Raw genomic sequence first — 19,412 nt, 5'->3', positions numbered from 1 at the left:
GAGGCGTTCATTGCTCGCGTAAATCAGTTGAAACACTACCAACAAGTACTTCCATCGAGTTCGGCTATGAAAGAAACCACATAGTACAAGAGGAGTGCGCCAAACACCCACAGGCAAAGGAGGTGCACCAACTGCTGCCTCTGCCACGGCCACGGTCGCTTAAAGGTTAGAAACGCTCATGTTACTAATTCAGCACCATTCGAACGATTAATAAACCCCTGATTAATCTCCGCGAATTTTCTGCCAAGCTTACGACTTCTCACTTGGCTGCTCAACTTGCCTACCGCGGAATTGTGCCATAACTTTGACCAAGTCCTTGCGCATGTGGCCTTGGAGCCAAAGTGGCAGGGCTCGCAGTTTCATTGCCACTCCCCAGCTGTTGGCTGGCAGAACGATATAATTGCTTCGGCCAGAGAGGACGGCCTTGGCGATCTCCTCTCCCACGGTCTCCGGGTACAGCATGTATTGCATGAAGCCGTCACCCTTGGCGAAGCCCTCGAAGAGAGGGGTCTTGGTGTAACCCTGGCAGACGAGGACAGTCCTGATCTTCGGCGCCTTGTACAGGGTTGGGATCTCCGCCGACAGACCCTCGTGGAACGCAACTGCAGCGGCCTTGGACGCGGCGTAGTCGACCATATTCGGCGCAGTGACGTGGCCAGCCAGCGATGCGACGGTGACGACCATGCCGTGGTTGTTCTTGATCATGGAGGGGAGGAATTCCCGCGCGAGATGGTAGTGAGCCACGGTGTTGATGGCGAACGTAAGGTCGACAGCTTTGGGGCTGGACTCGACAATGCTCTGCTTGCGGGCGAAGCCAGCGTTGTTGATCAGGACGGTGGGGGCACCGAGCTTGGCGGTGATCTCTTGCGCAGTCTCCGTGATGGCGCTGGCGTTGGCCAAATCGCAATTGAAGTAGTGGACGTTTCGCGGCGCTGTTTGCTATGGTTAGCGCTGCGCGACAACTCAATTTTCGAGAGGCGCTACGTACCGGTGAATGTGAGTGGTTGGATATCAAGAACCGCGACTTTAATGCCCTTCTCGGCGAGCAAGAGCGTGACAATCTTGCCAATGCCATCGCTGCCACCAGTAACGACGACAACCTCCTTGTTCCAGTCGTAAACGTCGCTCTTGAAGTTGTTCAGCACAGCCTTGTCAAGCCATGAACTGGCGGCGCGAATCGCCCCAATGGCAAGGGCGATCTTCAGCCGGTCGAATATCTTCCCATTCTGACCAGCGATCTCTTGTCCTTTGGCAGTATACTTGCCCAGGAGGTAGAGTGGGAGAGTCAGATGAGGGTTCAGGGCGGTGCTCGTGATGAGATTGACGACCGTGTCGAAGGTAATTCCTGTGTCGATATATGAGCGCTTGGGTCGTAAAAGGCATTTCTCGTGAGTGGGAGAGGCTTACCCTCGCGCGCAAGGCTCCAGTTGCTTCGGATAGGCATCTCGTCTTTGGTTTACAAGGGGTTATAAAAGTAGTTTCGCAGAATCAGACGGTCACAGAATCGAAGTTAGTTCAGCAAAGGTGCTAGAGTATTAGTGAAGATGAAGAGTAGCAAGGCCGTAGTACAAGGTAAATACTGTGAAATCTCCCAAGTAGCCAAGTCCCAACGCCCACTCAACCGGCTATTTCACAAAGACATGACAACCACATGCAATTCAGCTGGTGCCAATCGCTGGACGATGCACCCCCATAATCACGGTCGCATGTCCGGGACGCCTGTCCTGGACGCCGAGAGAGTCGCCTGGATCGAGTCAACTCTAACACCAGTTCGGTCTCTCGACCGTCCCCAGATTAGGCGTCATAGCGTGCGGAGAGGTGGGGTTGGGACATGCCGAGGATCAATACAGGTACAAGTTGGCACGTGGTGGTTTATGAAGTGCAGACTGCTAACCTGAGTAATAGTTGCCAGAGGGGAGTAGGTAAGTGGCAACTATTTATCCAGTTGATAGATGATTATTGGATGAGGAAATGTTGGAAGCTAGGAAGTTTGGATCGTGATAATCATAGTACCATGCGTGGCGGCAGCGTTCTGGAGACTGGATTGATGGTCTGTCACCTCCGGCGGCTTCCTCCTATTACATTCAGGGAGAGTAGTAAATATCGACTTCCGTAATGGCAATGAATGAGTCTAAGACAGCATTTTATATCTCAGGAGAGGTAACGTGCGGAGAATAATGGTCTGGAGATTTCGACACCCTGTTATATAACCACTTAGGGCATCTGAGGTAGTTAGCAGAATCGCTCCTCTGCTAGTAGTATCTGACTCGATATAACTAGTTAACTACTGTATTTAAATAATGGATAGTTAACTAATAAGCAGAAGCTATTAATAGATATCTAGTCTACTATTGTTGTACATCGACGTCCTCTTATAGCAGCCAATGCAACGGAATTCGCTCAGAGCCGTAATTCGTGATCTGTGGGGTCATATTCCGTACAAAGTCATCAATCATAACATCCAGAACCCATAAATCAAATCACCAGCTAGGCGCCATGCGCTTCACCTTCGAGGATCCATCTCCTCCCGCTATCATAATAAATCCACGCAGTGATCTTGCTGTCAATTAAACCAGTCTCAATCTCTGATGATGACCCGATCATAGTGATGATGGTGATGTCCGTGGCTGCCATGACTGCTACGGCTGTCTCGATATTCTATCAATGGAATGCTTCGTACGCTCCTCCGGCTGTCCGGCCGCACAAGATCGTACTCATAGCTCCGCCGGTGTGGGTCTCGTGGAATTCGGGCGACGCGGATGGATGAAGAGTAGCCTGGATGGGCTGTGTAGTGTGATTCGCGACGTGGTGGAGGGAGGTAGTCCCGGTCGCGTGATGTCGTGAAGAGACACATGTTGAGAAAGGGAGATATAGTTTGAGCTTTCTGGGTGCTTGAAGATTATTGTGATAGACTTAAAGTAAACTCTGACGAAGAGAGAAGTGATAGAAGGAAAATCGATATTGGGTCGGACGGCTACTTGCTTGAGGATGTGACTTTGGACTGGACAGCGACGCGAGTAGACTTGCTTACAGGCATGAAACATTATTAAACTCCGGCAAGATTAGGAAAATCGGAGGACATTAAATATTTATACTGTGATCATTGTCGTGCGAAATCAGCACACCCAGGGAGGCGGAGTTTGAGGCGCAGTTATCATATTGGGTGCTGTTGCTTCATGTGCAATGGGGGCTGGAAGTTGAGGCTTAGGTTGTATGACAGTCTCGGAATACGGTACGTCACTGCACAGGTGTATTGACTTTCGAGTCTGGAAGCCAGGAAGAAGTGTTGTACGTGAATGATTCATGAACATGTTTGAATTGAAAAAGAGAACTAGTCTAGCACAAGAAGGCCGTCGACGTCGTCATCGTGAAGCGCCGTTATTATACATGTAGAAGTGAAGTATTCGCTCATCAGAAAACATGAAAGAATAGAAAAGTCCGAACGCCTCCACCATACCCTGCCGTTTTGGAATTATGGACAGAAAAAAGGGAATGATTCTAGTATAGAACAGGAGCTCTATGCGATGCTTCCTTCGCCCATAGCACTGACACTCGGCGCATCGATGTCCATCACTGTACTGAGCATACGGACAACCTTCTTCCCGGTTGGCGGACGAGCCACTAGCACTTGCGCTGGGCAGATGACGATTTCGTCTTCGCCCTCCCCACTATCATCTCCTTTCTTGACGACGAGCGGGAAAAGCACAATCTTGACCACGGCGCCCCTAGCTTCGAGGTCATCATTGCTAGCATTTTCTCCACTCCGCTCATTCATGAGCGCAGCATTGAATCGGATCTTCTCTTTCAGATCGCCGTGAGTGTCGTATTCTGGTTGGAGAGGCGGTAGCATGATGTATTCAGCTCGCTGCGTCCGCATCTCGATGGCAAGGGCGACAGCGAGTCGCAGCACGACTTGAAGAGAGTCTTGAAGTTGCATGGACTTCTCCGAAGGTGGCGGGAGGAGTTTGCTGAGGGTTGAGAAGACCTCTCCTGCAACAGCAGATGTGTCTTGGTCGCGTTGTGAGATGAACGCGGGTCGACGAGCGAGAAGGGTGAGTGTAATTGCGCGCCATTGAGCGACGGCGCTTCGAGGACCTAGAGAATGTTAGCAAACTTTCACTATAAGATGGATCCAAGCAACACATACCGACTTCGGTCAACAGTTGCTCGAGGCTCTTGAGTTTCTTTCGTTGCGACTGATCCAACCCGAAGAGGTATCGCATGAATACGAACTCCCAAATCATGCTCATCACAACGCTCATGAAGACGTCTCGCCTCTTGACCCGATCTGCGAGCAAGATGTCGACATCGGATCCATCGAGAACGGCATTGTCGACTCTTGTCTCGAGCCGTTCGTCGCGTAGATCCGATGTTAACCTGCATTGTCTTGTATCAGAGTTCTTCGAGAACCTCATCACCCATGATCGGACATGGTCGCAGAGCTGCTGACAAGCCATGTCGAAGTAATCATCATCTCGGACCTTGAGGAAGTCTTCTGTTTGAGTCGAGTTGAGCAACTGGTGTTGAAGTTGTCTGACTTGTTCCCTTGCTTGATCCAGTTCCGCCTGCACTTCTGCCAGTTGTTGGTCCTTTTGCTCCAAGGCCGAGTCGATCTGTTGTCGAACAACCAACGCCATCCCTGCCGTAAGCTCCGCATGCTCCGACCTGATCTTCCTGATTTCCATGTCCTTCTGTCTGGTCTCTTCCTGGAGAGTCGCATAGCGACCATTGACATCCTCCGCAAGATTTCTGTTTGCAATGGCCAAGTCCTCATTGTCTCCTGTGAGCCTTTCCACTTCCTCCTTGAACTCATCCACCATCGACCTAAGATCGACCAGCTCCTCCTCTTTTGACCTTAACTGTATTTCCCTCTCTGTTACCGCCTCTTTCACCCGCGCAATGGCGGCGGCCCCAGCTTCAGCTTCCGCTCGAGCCTCCTCAATGCCGTGTTCGGCTCGGAGTTGGGCATCTTGTAAGTTTCGATTTTCGGCGGCCACTCGGTCAAGTTGTGATTGTAGGTCTGTAATGAGAAGGGATTGTCGTTTTCGGAGGGTCGGTGCACGACCAGTCGGTGACATTGGCGACCTTGGGGCCTCGCCATAGCCTTCCTGTAGAGCGAGCAATGTCAGCTATCAACTCAGTTGCTAGATAAGTTGCATCATCCCCGAGCATATCCGAAGATGGAAGCATTATGGTGGTAGGAGAGAGCTATACTCACGAAAACATCACCCATCGCGTTGGCAACAGCGCGATTCTTGCCCTTGTCGCTCACTTCACTGAACTTGTCATAATCGGACGGACCGGCTTCGCCAAATCCTGGAGGTGAAATGTTACGAGGCGAATCCTGATCCTGCGCCGCGATGCCCAAAAGCGACAACGGCGCGGAGTGAATGGGTGCAGGTGTTGAACCTCTTGTCGCGCCAGGTTCTTGGGTTTCACTAAGGCGGCTGGCGATTCGGAGATCACCTGACAAACTGCGGTCCGTGCGCCTAAGTGATTGGTTGGAGCCGTGGCTGTGGTGGCTGTGAGCGCTCATTGCACTCAACGGTCGTCGTTGTCCTGCGGAGTCAGGGGTTCTTGTTCCTGAATGTAAAGGACTACGAAGTCGATTGACGGCTATGGATCTCTCGCTGCTTGGAGGAGGTGATCGAAGATCCCTTGGAGATTGTAGTGACGGGGATCCTAAAGAACGAGCCGAGTCTGCTGGGAGATCAAGAGTGTGAGGCGAACGAGGGGATTGAGCCAAGACATGGTCAAGACCAGCGGAATCTCTATGTTCATGATCAGGACTTGCATGTTCGGGTGGTGATAGAGATCGGAATCGGTGATGAAGACTGGCCTCTGGAGGAGATGTGCGTTGGGCCTTGTGGCTCAATGGAGACGAACCCGGCTCAGAGCCCTGCTCCTCGATCGTTGCAAGGTTCCTTGATGGAGTCATCGTTGAGTCTCTTCCAAGCGATCGCATGCTTGATCCAGTACCGAAAGGAGACGGGCTTGATTGATCGCCTGAACCACGGGGTGCCATTGACAAGGCTCCGGTATCAGAAGGACTGGTTGGAGTTCTACCAGCAATGGATGGTGTCAGATCCTCATCTGGGATAGCTTGTCTTGACTCATCCGGCGTCCTTGGTCGGCGTATAGGAGTATCTCTGATCGAAGGAGAGGAGCTGAAAAGGTACGAAGTTCTAGCCTTCGTGGTAGCATCCATTGGTGATGTGAAGGTAGAAGGGGGAGCAGTACCCTCCGCGAGGGATACCGGACGGCTGCGGGGAGGTACCATGTCTCTTTGCAATTCATCAACTAGTGTTGGATGAGCCGAGACTTCCCAATCCGATCCAACTTCGTCAGAACCCTGAAGCTGCTCCTTCGAGCTAGGCATGTTGCTGGATAGGGGCGGAGTGCTCTCGTGAGTATCTACACTCCTGGGTGCATGGTGCTCAGGTGGCAGAAGAATCGGTGTATCGTGATAGCCACTGTCTCTCGTTGTATCCGGCATCAATGGCAGGCTCTTTGTCTGGGGTGACCCGCCAATGTGGACAGCACTGTCACGATGCTCTTGTGGGGATGCCCATGTTGGTTCCTGAACGTAGTCGCGAATATCCCATATGTGATGGGCCTTCGATGGAGGCTCAGCTGTATTTGCCGCGGCTTTCCGCTTGACCCTTTCAAGGTTAGGGGATACCGATGAAACAACGCTTGTCTGTCGTGCTCCTGCGGCGGAAGGTGATTGCCGCTGCGGGGAATCTATGGCTGCAGCAAAATCTCTCGTCTCGATGCCATGTTCACCGAGCTCCTCGTTCTCCTGGTCTTGGGTTGAACTATCTTGACTTTTCCTTGCCATGCCCTTCAGTGCGGTTGCAGATGCAATTCCCAACCCTGCTCCCAATGCTCCGCTAATCTCGCCTCGAGTTCCCGATCGCTCCTCTTGCTCCTCCCACGGCAGTGTGCTGCCTCTCTTTCCCTTCTTGCCTTTCGTGCTTGGCTTGCGCATTGGTTTTATTCGCCGCCCCGTTGGCGTAGATGAGGACTCGATATCCCGAGGCGTAGAAGGGGGGTCGTGTGTCGTTGCAGTCGTCTTCTCCAGTTCCTGATTTGATACCTCCACCGGATTCTCGAGTTCATATTTCTGAGAGGTAGAGGGGTCGTGAAGATCTCCGACCGAATTATCAGCTAGGACTGCCCGATCCTCCGGTTCAATTGCAGCTGCTTCTTGCGTAGTGTTTGTCTCTGCAGCCATAGAAGCCTGCTTCGCCTTCTTGCCTTTCTTGCCTTTCTTCTTCTTCGTCTTTGTCACGGGGAATTCTTCCTCCAAATCTGATATTGCCGCCTCAGCTAATGCTTCTGCAGGAGGAGCATCCTCGGTGACGGCACGCTCAACAGCAGAAGGTGGAGGACTTCCAGGTGGTGAACGAGAACCCGAGCTGCGCTTCTTCCTTGGCCGTTGAAGAATAGGAGGGAGGTCGTCCGTAGTATCCAACGCTTCTTGCGGGCTATGTGAACGAGAGAAGACAGGGTCATCGAGTACAGCTTCCGGGCTGAATGTATTACTCTCCGCCTTAAGTGCGGGTGAGGGGCCTGGAGTAGTAGTAGCTTTGCTTGAAATGTGGTCTTCGAGGACCCCCCTTTCAGATCCAGCTTTGCGTGGACCAGATTGATGGACATCATCATCGTTGAAGGCAGATTCGGCTAGCGTAGCCGAGAATCCTGCGCTGACTAGGCCTGCAGTTGCAGCCGCAGCGAAATCGACATCTCTCTCAGCAGTCTGTGGTACGTGATAGGCGGTACTCGATTCTTGCGGCAATTCCGGGAAATATGAACTTCGCTCCATCGAAGTAGGTTGCCCAAAGAGAGATTCCGCAACCGATGGGATTGATGAGGGTGCATCGTCATTGAATTCAGTGATAGGCAAGTCTGGGGGTTGACTGATTTCCTCCGGGCGAGTACCACGTTCAAGGTCATCACGATCGTACTGCGGTTCTGAAACCTCCAGAGAAGAAACAAGATCAGTGTTGGGGCCATCGTCCACAAATTCTGCCATTTCAGCCGCTTGGTTGTCGGGAGTGGCGCGATCTTGCGTTTCCATACTGCTGTCTTTAATCTCCACATCCGTTGATTTCAGAGCCTGAGCACCTTCAGGTACTTCCATTGTATCACGTTCTGGTGAAGCGTCCCTTGGGGTTGCCAGGTCTGAAGGAGTTGTTGATTTTGCCTTTTTGCCTTTCTTCTTGCCCTTCTTACTCGACGTGACAGTGAAGGGCTGTTCAACGGGCTCACTAACAGAAGAAGGTTCGGCAACAGCGGATTCACCTACATCCTCAAACAGGAATGGCTGCTTCTTTGACTTCTTGCCCTTTTTCTCTCCTTTCGTGACGGGGAAAAACTCTTCTGGAGCATCGACCTGGTCAAGAGGGGTTGCGAAATCCTCTGGCATCTCTTCGACGGCGGATTCCTCAACCAATGTGAGCCGAGGAATTTCAACTGAGCGGTCTGAAGCTGGATTGATGGGCTCCTCTGTTCTTAAAGCCTTAGGCTGTTCGTGAGGGGTTGCGAAGTCATCAACTGCCTCCTCTTCCGGCGTAGGTTTAGTGGTTGCAATCGAGCGATCCGGCACAGAACTGGCTGGCTCCTCGTTTTTGGCGTCGGTTGAAACCTCAGCAGTCAGGTGTTCAGAAGAACCGTGTTGATCGACGGCAGCCAATTCCTCGACCATTGGTACGACATTCGTGTCCACGATTTCATCCTTAGCGGGTGGGGTTGGAACTTCAGGCCCGTCAAAGTAGGAAGCTAATCCAGCAGTCTTCTTCTTGTTCTTCTTGTTCTTCTTTTCCGCTTTGGTGAGCGCGGGTGTGAAGTCAGGATCCGGGGCCGATGATACCACGGGGGTGGAGGTGCTCGACTGCTCGAGCGATTCCTCAGCAACTGCCTGCTGGCCCTTACGCTTCTTCTTGTCCTTCTTTGACTTCTTCGATGGCACAGCCCATTCCTCTTCGACCGCCTCAGCCTGGGTCTCTGGAATAGGGGTAGGCAAATCTCCAGATTCAGCCTCCACAACAGCCATGGATTTAGGCGCAGGAGGCTCAGCTGCGAACGTGGAATCTAACGGATTGGTGGCAGTTTTAGCATCCTCGACCAAAAGAACGGGCTCGATCATATCTGAACCTGGGGGAGTTTCCAGTGGTGGCTCCTCTTGCGTACCCGAAGTTCCAACTTGAGTAGGACCCTCCTCTGATTGCGGTATGTTTTTGGTTTGGATGGGTGCCTCTGATTCGATGCCAATGTTCTTCCGCTTGTTTTTCTTGTCCTTTTTCGACTTTTTCGATGGCACCCTCCATTCCTCGTCAACATCAGCAGGCGCTTCCGTGTCCAAAGTAACGGAGTCCATGACTTCCTGTTCAGCCCCGACCACAGGTCCAGGTACAGTGGCCTCTGCTGCAGCTGTGAGTTGTGAATCAAGGAGCGGCGGTTCAGTAGCTTCGATGGGAGCAGAATCATCCGCTGTCGCATCACTTATAGCCATGCCCCCCTCCGGCTCCTTGACTTCGATGGCAGAAACGTCGGCTTGGGTTGAAATGCCCAATTGCGGTTGAAGAGTAGTCTTAGCTCCAGCAGGCTGATCTTCCTCGATGACGAGACCCTTCCGTTTCTTCTTCTTGTCCTTTTTCGACTTTTTGATCGGTTGCGTCCATTCGCTACCATCGGCCTCGACAGGCTGTTCAATTGGCATATTAGCTGTCTCGGGTAATATGGTTTCGGTGGGTTCAGAAAGAGAAGTTGATTCTTCGGCCGGGCTCGGTCTGGCTTCGTCTGATACTAGTAACCCTGGTGCCTCAAGGGTTTCTACGCCTTGATCGGTGGTCATGTCCCGATCAGCGAGGGTAACCGGCTCCTTCGGTTCAGGTTCAGCAGCCTTTGCTCCTTTCTTCTTTTTCTTGCTCTTCTTGTCCTTTTTCGCTGTCCAGGCCACTGCCGGTTCCAATTCAGCTTCAACACCTTTTTCTTCAACAGCTTCTGCAATATCCTGATCTTGGACGACATTGAATTCTTCAGCAGGAACTGTCTCAGCAGGTGCATGCTCGGTTTCGATAGGCTTGTCAAGACCCCCGTCCTCTACAGTCAGAAGTGGAACTGTGGCGGCGTCAATTGAGACATCATTTGTTTCTTCCAGTCGGGTGGCTGGATGTTCGGCTTGTGGCTCATGAACATCCTGTAAGTGGCCAGGCACAATCGTGGCCTCAACAGGGGATTGGACCTGGTGTTGTGTAGCTTCAATGTCTTCTGTTGCAGCATGAGGGTCGGTCACAACTTCAGAGGTACCCAAAAGGTCGCAGTCCATGTCAGAGAATTCAGGCAGATAAGTGGGCTGATGCTGCTCGGCTTGAGCACTCTCCGGTTTATTGAGGATCTGCGAAATATCCGCGAGGTCCTGCATCGGTTCGAGATCCCGAGATAATTTGTCATGCGGTGATTCGAAGGGTCCGTCGATGTCATCCGAAATTGGTTGGTCGTCCGGCTCGACCCCATCCTCGAGATTCTCGTCTTCAGTCACCGGCGGAAGAGGAATCTTCCGTACGTGGCCATCATCCAGTTCAGCCACAGGAGGGCTGATGTTCCACTCAGGTAAAGTGACTGAGTCGCTTTCGTGTTCCTCGAGTGTTTTTGCTGTGTCCGTTGGCTGCGTGACCTGTTCCTCCACATCGGGATTTGACATGAAGGGCTCATCTTGAAATTTAGCCTTGCTTTTTCTTATCTCTCTCTTCTTTTTCTTGCCTTTGCGTACAGGCTCGAAGGTCTCAGGCTCGTCGGGAGTGGTAGCAACAGGCTCTTCAGCCCTTATCTGGTTTTCTGAGTCTTGTTCCACAGGGACTTCGCGTTGAGATTCTGTGTTAGCAGGAACGTCTAGTTTTGGAGATTCCTCGATGGGAGTTCCTGCGAGAGGAGCATCCTCCAAAGCGGTTTCGGAGGGTGCAGCCACATCCCCGACAGGCTCAACTTGGCCCGGCTCAGTATCCTCCCATGCAGTCCAAGCGGCACGCTTCTTCTTGTCCTTCTTGCTCTTCTTTCCTGTTGACGCGGGAACAAATGGATCTTCCGCATCATCTATAGGTTGAACGGCTAGTGTTTGCTCTGCAGCGCTGGCGGAGACATCTCCAGATGGCGCTTCAGGAGTCTCTTCAAATGCAGTCCATGCTTTGGATTTCTTCTTATCCTTTTTGCTCTTCTTCCCGGTCGGGAGCAGCGGTGCCAATTCCTGTGCGGAAACCGGTTCGGGCCCTGAATCAGTCACTTCAATGGGGGTGTCCTCAGTGCATGAGTCTACAGTGTTCTCAAAGATTGATTGACCCTTAGTCTTCTTCTTGTCTTTCTTGCTCTTCTTGCTGGACGTGAAAGTGAAAGGATCCTCGTCAGGTTCAACGATGCCCTCAACCTCCTGCTGTGGCGGTTCGACTTCTGCTGGTGGGAGCTCCGCACTCGAGGAGTTGACAGAAATTTCTCGTTCGTTTGACTCCTCAGGAACCTCATTGAATACGGACTGGCGCTTGGCCTTCTTCTTATCCTTCTTGCTCTTCTTGCTGGACGTGAAAGTGAAAGGATCCTCGTCAGGTTCAACGATGCCCTCAACCTCCTCCTGCTGCGGCGGTTCGACTTCTGCTGGTGGGAGCTCCGCACTCGAGGAGTTGACAGAAATTTCTCGTTCGTTTGACTCCTCAGGAACCTCATTGAATACGGACTGGCGCTTGGCCTTCTTCTTATCCTTCTTGCTCTTCTTGCTGGACGTGAAAGTGAACGGGTCCTCTTCAGGTTCGTCAATAGCCCGAGGCTCCGACGGCTCGTCTTCTGGTGCTAGCAAATCCACACTAGGGGTATCGATGGGAACGTCACGTTCGATTGACTCCGTGAGCTCTTTATCAAATGTTGCTTCCTTGTTGGACGTCCAAAGAAAAGGATCCTCTTGGGGTTGGGCACTATCGTCCTGCGGTTGGCTTGACGGCGGCTCGTGGTCTGCAAGAGGCAAATCCACACTTGGGATATGAACGGGAACGTCGCGGTCGATTGATTCCGTGGTCCCTTCATCGAATGTGGTTTGGGGTTTGACCTTGTCGGGCGTCAAAGTCAAAGGATCGTCTGCTACTTGGATCGACGGTTCACGCTCTGCAAGTGGAAAACCCGGGATTGGCGCATCAATGTGAACTTCTTGTTCGATTGACTCGGTAGGCTCTTCGAGTACGGATTGGCGTTTGGCCTTCTTCTTGTCCTTCTTAGACCTTTTCCCCGATGGCACAAGGAATGGCTCTTCTTGTTCTGGTTCAACGACGAAAGACTCTGGAAGAATCTCAGCTTCGATTTCTTCGTTCAGAGTAGGAAAGGCGCCTGGAGATTCGTTCGCAGCAGCATCTGACTCCACTTCGTCAAGGACGGACTGCCGTTTGGCCTTCTTTTTGTCTTTCTTGCTCTTTTTACCCGATGAGGTGACGGACGGCACTTCCTTGTTGATCTCTTCGGCCGCGAGAGGCGCTTCTGATGGCTCTTGTTCTCGCAGTTCGACAGCGAGGGGCTCTTCCGGGATCTCGGCTTTGATCTCTTCCTCCAGACCGGGAACAGTGGCTGGAATATCCCTCGTACCATCATCTAAATGTTCTTCGTCGAACGTGAACTGGCGTTTGGCCTTCTGCTTGTCCTTTTTGCTCTTCTTGCCACATGGGACGGGGAAGGCCTCTTCTTCCATATTCGCTTCGGCCGGAGGAGGATCTTCCAAGGGCTCAATTTCTTCTGCGGCTGCGATGGTTTCTTCCGGAGTAGGAGTGGAGGCTCGGAATTCAGTAGCACCAGGATCAGGAAACTCCTCAGCAAATGTGGGCCGACGTTTGGCCTTTTTCTTGTCCTTTTTGCTCTTTTTGCCAGATGGTACGACGAAGGTGCCTTCTTCCTTGTTCACTTCGACCGCGGGAGGAACTTCTAGTGGCCCAGCTTCTTCTGCTGCAGCGACGTCTTCCTCCAGAGTAGGGGCGGCTCGGGATTCAATAGCCCCAGGGTCTGGAAGCTCCTCGTCGAATGTGGACTGACGTTTGGCCTTCTTCTTGTCCTTTTTGCTCTTCTTCCCTGTCGACAGGACAAAGGGTTCGACTTCTGGTTCTGGTTCCACCTCAAAGGGCTCATTCGACATCTCAACTACTTCTGGCACAGGAGCACCCTCGTGAGCATCCGGAGCAGCTATTGGAACGTCCGCTCCACTCGGAACAGGAATTCCTTCCTCGAAAGGCGAATGGCGTTTGGACTTCTTCTTCTCTTTCTTGCTTTTCTTTCCCGTGGGCAGGACAAATGGCTCCTCCTCTGGTCCACGTGCGACCTCGAACGATTCTTCTGGTACATCTTCTGGCATAGGAGAAGTTTCATCCTCGTCAGGCGAATTCGCTAGACCACCAGTCCCGCTTGTATCAGGGAGTGCTTCCTCGAAGGTCGATTGACGTTTGGCTTTCTTGACTTTCTTGCTCTTCTTTCCGGACACGAAAGCAATAGGGGCAGTCTGCTCTGATTGGACGTCGACATTGGGTCCCTCAACCACTTGTTCGGGGTTGGATTCTGTGGCGGAGAAGGCAAGGGGTTCGGTTTCTTCATCATCGAAGGCTGCCCAGCCCTTTGCTTTCTTTCCCTTTTTCTTACCTTTCTTTGATTTCAGAGTCTCCGTCCATTCCGGTTCCTCAGTAGTAGCCGGAAACGCTTCTTTGGACTCCTCTGACCCAGGCAGTGGTTCAATAACAGACTCATCTTGTGTCATGTCTTTGTCTTCAACTCCATGCTCTACTGGTTGTGGTGCAAGAGCAATGTCGTCGGCGACCAAGGAATGTTCAGTGTGTATCTCAGCTATACCACAGTCGCCAACAATGTCGTCCGTCTCCGGATCGATGACTGAGGGCTGTGCAAATGGGCCTTCGGCCACAGATACTTGGCCAATGGATTCCCCCACCGGTTTTGCTGGTTCCTCGAGGACGATTACCACATCTTGGTCAACATTGGTTGCGGCTGGCAGTTCGTCGCGAGTATCAATACGATGATCTGCCTGTGGGACAGCGACTTCTTGTTCCTGTGCAAATTCGGCAGCTGCTCTCGGAACGCCTGAGCTGGCTTCAAGTCCAGTTTCGATGGTGTCCCCAGCTGGGCTTGTAGTTGGAGCCTCCTCAACATCGTGGTGCTGGTCAACGGCTACGTCATCCGCAACAGATTCATCCGGAGTGGGCTCGCTCGACTTGCCGCCTTTCTTTCCTTTCTTCTTGTCTTTCTTCTTGGCCTTTTTGCTCTCACGGCGGGCTAGGAGGAAAGGGACTGGCGTCGCCGGTTCTTCTTGGATTAAGGCTGGCTTGCCAAATGCCGGTTCAGATGCCTCTCGCTCATGGATAGTAGCTGCTAAACCAGCATCTTCAATGACAGCGCGTTCTATTGGCTTGTCAGTCGGGTCGTCAGGGTGGGCTTCTTTGGGCTCTGGGGCAGAAGGTGGTGGCATAGCATGACCCGCATCTTGTCCAATCGTCTCTGGAAGCTTGGACTGCGTGATTTCGCGAGTTGGTCCTTTCTGATCATCCTTCAGGAGCTCATGCACAGCGAGACCAACAGCACCACCAATCGACGCTACTCCGGTGAACTCTCCAAGGGAAAGACCCGTAGGTACTTTGTCAAGATGCTCAGGAGTTGAAGGCCTGCTTTCCGGTAGGGCAGGTAGTGTAGAGATATCAAAATCTTGTACTTCCTCTGCTTCCAGGGTCGGCGCGGCCTCAGAAATTGGCTCGACGATTTCTCTTGGGGAATAGTAGCCGGGTTTTTTGACTAGCTGCTCTGGGGTCGAAGGCCTGCTCACTGGAAGTGCCGGTAGCGTAGAGATATCCAAGTCCCGTACGCTCGCTCGTTCAAGAGCTGGCGTGGCCTCCGGAATTTGTTTAGCTGTCGACACTGTTTCCAACCCCTCATCCAAGTCGCGAGTCTGTGTTAGGATATGATGCTGGCTCGCGTCGAGTTCGACTTCTCTGTCTGCAAGCAAATCCAAAACACCCGGTGGGAAGGTGGTAGCTCTTGGTGTGACCTCCTGCGATCCTAAAACGTCATCGAGAGTAGTGTCAACGAACAAATCGCGACCCTCATCGAAAGGCGCCACATCCGCGAAATCTGCAAAGCTTTGCTCCGGCGACTGGACCGCTGACACGAACTCCTCCATATCCTGCAGTGACGGGCTCCTTGACGTTTCTGCGCTCTCTGGAAGTTCTGGATAGCTGTCCTCAACCTCTGGAATCTGGCGAGTTCGCTCGACGAGGTAGAGTGGCCGCACTTCTTGAGTGTTGGTCCGATATTCTGCGGAATGGGTCTTGGTGTGCCGCAAACGGGAGGTGGGGGAAGGGGATTGGGGCGATTCAACAGGGGAGCTCACTGATGTGAGCCGTTGAAGGGTAGGCGTTGAAGACTGCCATCTGAAACGTACGGGGATGGCGGTTGTGGATTGCGAGCGTTGATATTCGAGCGGGGAAGACGGTGAATTTTCCGCGAATTCAGAGGAAGTTAGTCGCTCGAATGGAACGTCAGTGCTGGTGAGGCGGGGAGATGGTGGTTGGCTGATTGATCTTGAAGCAGCCTCGTCTCTGTTTGCAGCAGCCACAGCAAACGGATCCAACTGCATGCCATGCCAGGACGTTGGGCGCTCCTGGGATGGCAAAGTAAGGGGAGGGATTCGCTCCATCGAGTCCATCGGCGAACTCGATTTCGGGCTGACAGATGCTTCTTCATGTACATCTGGTTCATCGCTCGGAGCTGGTATTATTGAAAGATCTTCGAGATCTATTTCCCTGCTAAGGTCCTCTGTTAATGATCGTGATGATTGCTCAAAATCAGTAACGACAGGTTGCTTAGCGGGCAGAGGACCCTGTCCCATCTCTGCCCGCTCGGCTAAAAAAGACTCCTGATCGGAATCTCCATGTCTGCTACTACTTCGATCGTCTCGACTTCGGTGTTTCCGTCTGTCGTATTCTTTGGATTCTCGAGACTCACCATTTGACCGCCGAGATGAAGATTCTAGGCCATGATCGTCTTTGCTTCGCTTCTTATCGCTCCTCTCCCCAGATTGATGGGAGTGTCGATCTGGTTCATCATCAGAGCCGTACTTCGTCGAACCTGAGCGCTTCTTCTTGACACGTCGTTCATCAACGTCATGATCATCCACAGATCTTGTAGAAGTTTTTGACGCTTCAGATTGAGATGAGCCTTTCCCGAACAAGTTTCCCAGGATACCCGATCGCTTTTCCTTGACCTTGCTGCTGGAAGATCCCGGCTTTGCAGGTAAAGAGACCGTCGATCCAACCTCAGAGGCAGCATCATCGTCAACGCCTTTGGACCTCCGTTTCGACTTTTTGGGCGTTTCGAAGAAATCGGCAGGCTCTGAGACGACAGAAGTAGTTTCATATTTCTCGGAATCCCGTCGGCTGGCACGTTTGGAAGATCGATCTTCGTCGTAGTCATACTTGTCTCGACTCTTCCGGCGTGATTTCTTGTCATCATCGAATCGAGCACTCGCCTTCGCCTCGCGACTACGCTCATGATCTTCGTGCTCGGAATCTTCCTCCTGGCGAGACTTCCGCGACTTCGAACTCTCACGATCGCGCTCTTCGGCATACGAATCCGGTTCCTCGAAAATCTTGCGTGTCTCATCTCGATCAATATTGGCATCGCCAATACTTTCTACGGACCTTTCGAAATCGTCATCGCGATTCTTGCTCTTCTTCTTTGCCTTCTTCTTTTTCTTCGGCTCCTCAAAGTCGGCGAAGCTGGCATCTTGAGGAGCATCGGCTACATCCGCGACGGACTGACTTGGCCGGGAGACATATCCCGAGTCAGCCACGGACTGGGAGAAATCTCGGGAGGTTGCGAGCTCATCATCGATGTCCTCGGGCAGTGACGCCCGAGAAGGAGAACTGGTTGCTTCAGGAGAGAAGGCTCTGGAACCTTTCTTCTTCTTTTTCTTCCCCTTCTTGGAGGATGGAGGTTCTTCTTCGACGATGCTACGATTCCCATTTCGCGTTGGCTCATCTTCCATGCCAATTTCGCGAGCGATCGTAGACGCAGCTGCACCCGCGGCTGCTGAAGCAGCGATGTCGGCGAACTTGGACTTCTTCGACCTCTTCTCACGAGGAGGTGTTGGTTCCGGAGCTCGGTCGAGTACCGGGGAGTCTTCCTCATCGTCAAATCCTCCAGGCATGGCTGAATGTGCAGACCGTCTAGGTGTCCTCGGCTCCTCTTCTTCCACTTCGCCTAAGACAGCGCCATGTCCAGTACCAGGAGGCTCGTCTGCATCAAATCCAAGGTCTGTGACCGTCTCATAGAATGGGGTTCGATATAACGAGCCCCCCTCCTGTTCACCAGGCGTAACGACCACCGGCTCGACGTGTGGTGAATGCGATTCATACACCTTCTCCTGTTCCTCATCCGAATTCACGACGCGCCGGTCATCTGTGATGTCACCCTCGGTATCTCGTACCGGAGAGTGTGAGACGCTGCGGCGTACAGGAGATGGGATGCGAATTGGTGAGATATCCCGGGACGCAGCCCAAGCTGGCTCTTCCGTGTTCTCATGCTTATATGTTGTCCTCTTCGGACCCTCTGGATCATCCACGTCGACGGCAATCTCATAATGAGCTCCCCTGGTATCTGGGTCGGCATTGTAGCTGTCCCGGTGACCCTCAGGCGCCTGTACCTCGTAGTGGTGGGTCTGATCTTTGCCCCAGGTGACTTTGCTTCCCGTACTCCTGGTTCGCTCGTCCGCAGCGCCAGCTGTTGTGGGTTCAGCGGTTGTGGGTTCAGCGGTTGTGGGTTCAGCGGTTGTGGGTTCAGCGGTTGTTGGCTCGGGGACCGTTGGCTCGGCGACTGCTGGCGCTGAGGGGGTTGGTTCGGCAGTTGTCGTTTCAGCGGCCCCGGGTGGCTCCGATGGAACGGGAGTAGTAGCCCGGCTTGGAGGCGGAGTAGGCTCAATCAGCTTAAGTGTCGGCACCGGCCAAGGATGCGGGCTCAACCCAGCCACATGCAGCGCATATGGCTTCTCATAAGGAGGAACGGACCTGCTTGCCATTGCAGCATCGTGCGGGTCATGGTAGACCGTCATATCGTTGTCCGCATTCGGTTCAATCCTCGGGCTTGCCGGCGCGCTATGATCTTTGAGGATATCTGGCGTGAAGAAATCGGCTTGGTTGACTGGTCCAGCTTCGTACTTGTGTTCCAGATCTTCGATAACTCGATCCGCCGCACGCCTTGCAAGCTCGGCTTCTTTCTTCGATCTCGCCTTATCTTCAGGCTCTGGAGGTGACTGCGGCTGCGCCTGTTTTGCCTTTCGCCGTTTCTTGAAGAAGTCGGGGTCTGCGAGCGCGTCCCCGTGAACGAAGTCAATAGCGACTTGGGAAGGCTCAATCGTGACATGGCGCGCCTCGCGCACAGCATACGATTCTTCTGGCGCAACGATTGGGATCTCTTTCGGTTCCACGACCTGATACGGTTCCTTTGGAGCCACCGTTCGGAATTCCCTCGGCTCGACAACCTTCTCATGCCGACTCCCCTGATCGCTTTCAGATCGCGACATCATCGTCCCAGCAGCCACGGCGACCGCACCAGCAACGGCGGCTGCTGCAATCGGCACGGCAGGATTATGGCCCAGAGCTTTCTGCTCCCGCCCTCGAAGCTCGATTTGCTTCCGCTCGATCTGGCGATCGATCTCCGCTTCGTGGGGTTTCGGTTCGGAGCTTTTCTCGTCTTTGCGACTGTACAATTCGCGCTGTATCTCTTCTCGTCTGGCTCGGGCAGCTTCGTATTCTTGTTGTGCGCGCGCCGCTTCCTCTCTGGCACGCGTCGAAGAAGAATCACGTACTCGTTCCTTCGCCTCTTCTTCCTCTTTCTCTCGTCGGCGCATCCGGTTCTCGAGTTCCTCCTGCTCCTCTCTTTCTTTCTGCCTCATCCTCCTCCTTTCGCGCTCCTCCCTTTCCTCTTGCTCCTTTATAACTTGGCGTTGTCGTTCTCTTTCTCGGTCTCGGTCTCGTTCGCGTTCGCGTTCCCGCTCCATCTCCCGTTGTCGCTCTCGATCTCGCTCCTGCTCCCGCTCCGTCTCCATCTCCTCCCGCTCCCTCTCCTTCCGCCTCGCCTCCCTCCGACTTACCTTCTCATCCTCAAACCTCACATCCCCCCTCTCCCTCCCCTCTCTCCTCCCCCCACTACTCAGTATCCCCGCCACCGCCATCCCCGCCGCCCCCGCCACTCCGGCATCCTTCAACACTGACCCCGTACTCGGCGCCGGGCTCGAATCCCGCCTCCGCAACCTCTCCGCCATCGACGCACTATGCGACGGAATCTCCGAGTCGTCATGCGCATGCCCATACCGCACTCGCGCATCATGCTCC

At 53.1% G+C, this 19,412-nt stretch overlaps 3 protein-coding genes across 3 annotated transcripts; all 3 read right to left on the bottom strand.

Moving 5' to 3' along the window:
- Window positions 1–105: 105 nt before the first annotated feature.
- P152DRAFT_108412 (NAD(P)-binding protein) lies at window positions 106–1,637 on the bottom strand. The gene is made up of 3 exons (XM_033673608.1): window positions 1,408–1,637; window positions 989–1,345; window positions 106–932 (listed from the first exon to the last, which is right to left on the bottom strand). Exons 1-3 carry the CDS (start codon window positions 1,442–1,444, stop codon window positions 250–252), a joined length of 1,077 nt encoding a protein of 358 aa, XP_033537662.1. The 5' UTR covers window positions 1,445–1,637; the 3' UTR covers window positions 106–249.
- A 1,880-nt stretch (window positions 1,638–3,517) lies between these two features.
- Window positions 3,518–5,078, bottom strand: P152DRAFT_388813 (uncharacterized protein; the record flags this gene model as incomplete). Its single annotated transcript, XM_033675947.1, has 2 exons — window positions 3,518–4,095; window positions 4,148–5,078. The coding sequence occupies 2 exons, from the start codon at window positions 5,076–5,078 to the stop codon at window positions 3,518–3,520; spliced, it is 1,509 nt and encodes a 502-aa protein (XP_033537661.1).
- A 39-nt stretch (window positions 5,079–5,117) lies between these two features.
- P152DRAFT_108596 (uncharacterized protein) lies at window positions 5,118–19,210 on the bottom strand. Its single transcript, XM_033673609.1, has one exon. It carries the CDS (start codon window positions 19,124–19,126, stop codon window positions 5,159–5,161), a length of 13,968 nt encoding a protein of 4,655 aa, XP_033537660.1. The 5' UTR covers window positions 19,127–19,210; the 3' UTR covers window positions 5,118–5,158.
- Window positions 19,211–19,412: the final 202 nt, after the last annotated feature.

This window comes from Eremomyces bilateralis (assembly GCF_010015585.1).
Source record: "Eremomyces bilateralis CBS 781.70 unplaced genomic scaffold P152scaffold_2, whole genome shotgun sequence".
In the NCBI taxonomy this organism is placed as follows: Eukaryota; Fungi; Ascomycota; class Dothideomycetes; order Eremomycetales; family Eremomycetaceae; genus Eremomyces; species Eremomyces bilateralis.
This window is presented reverse-complemented; position numbering and strand designations above follow the sequence as displayed.

Excerpts from the sequence above, each read along its gene's own strand:
- P152DRAFT_108596 (XM_033673609.1), bottom strand. The coding sequence starts at position 19,126 with ATGGAGACGGAGCGGGAGCAGGAGCGAGATCGAGAGCGACAACGGGAG.
- P152DRAFT_108412 (XM_033673608.1), bottom strand. The coding sequence starts at position 1,444 with ATGCCTATCCGAAGCAACTGGAGCCTTGCGCGCGAGG. Across the intron at positions 1,346-1,407 it reads CTGGAGCCTTGCGCGCGAGG|GAATTACCTTCGACACGGTC; the intron begins GTAAGCCTCTCC and ends ATATCGACACAG. Across the intron at positions 933-988 it reads CCAACCACTCACATTCACCG|CGCCGCGAAACGTCCACTAC; the intron begins GTACGTAGCGCC and ends CATAGCAAACAG.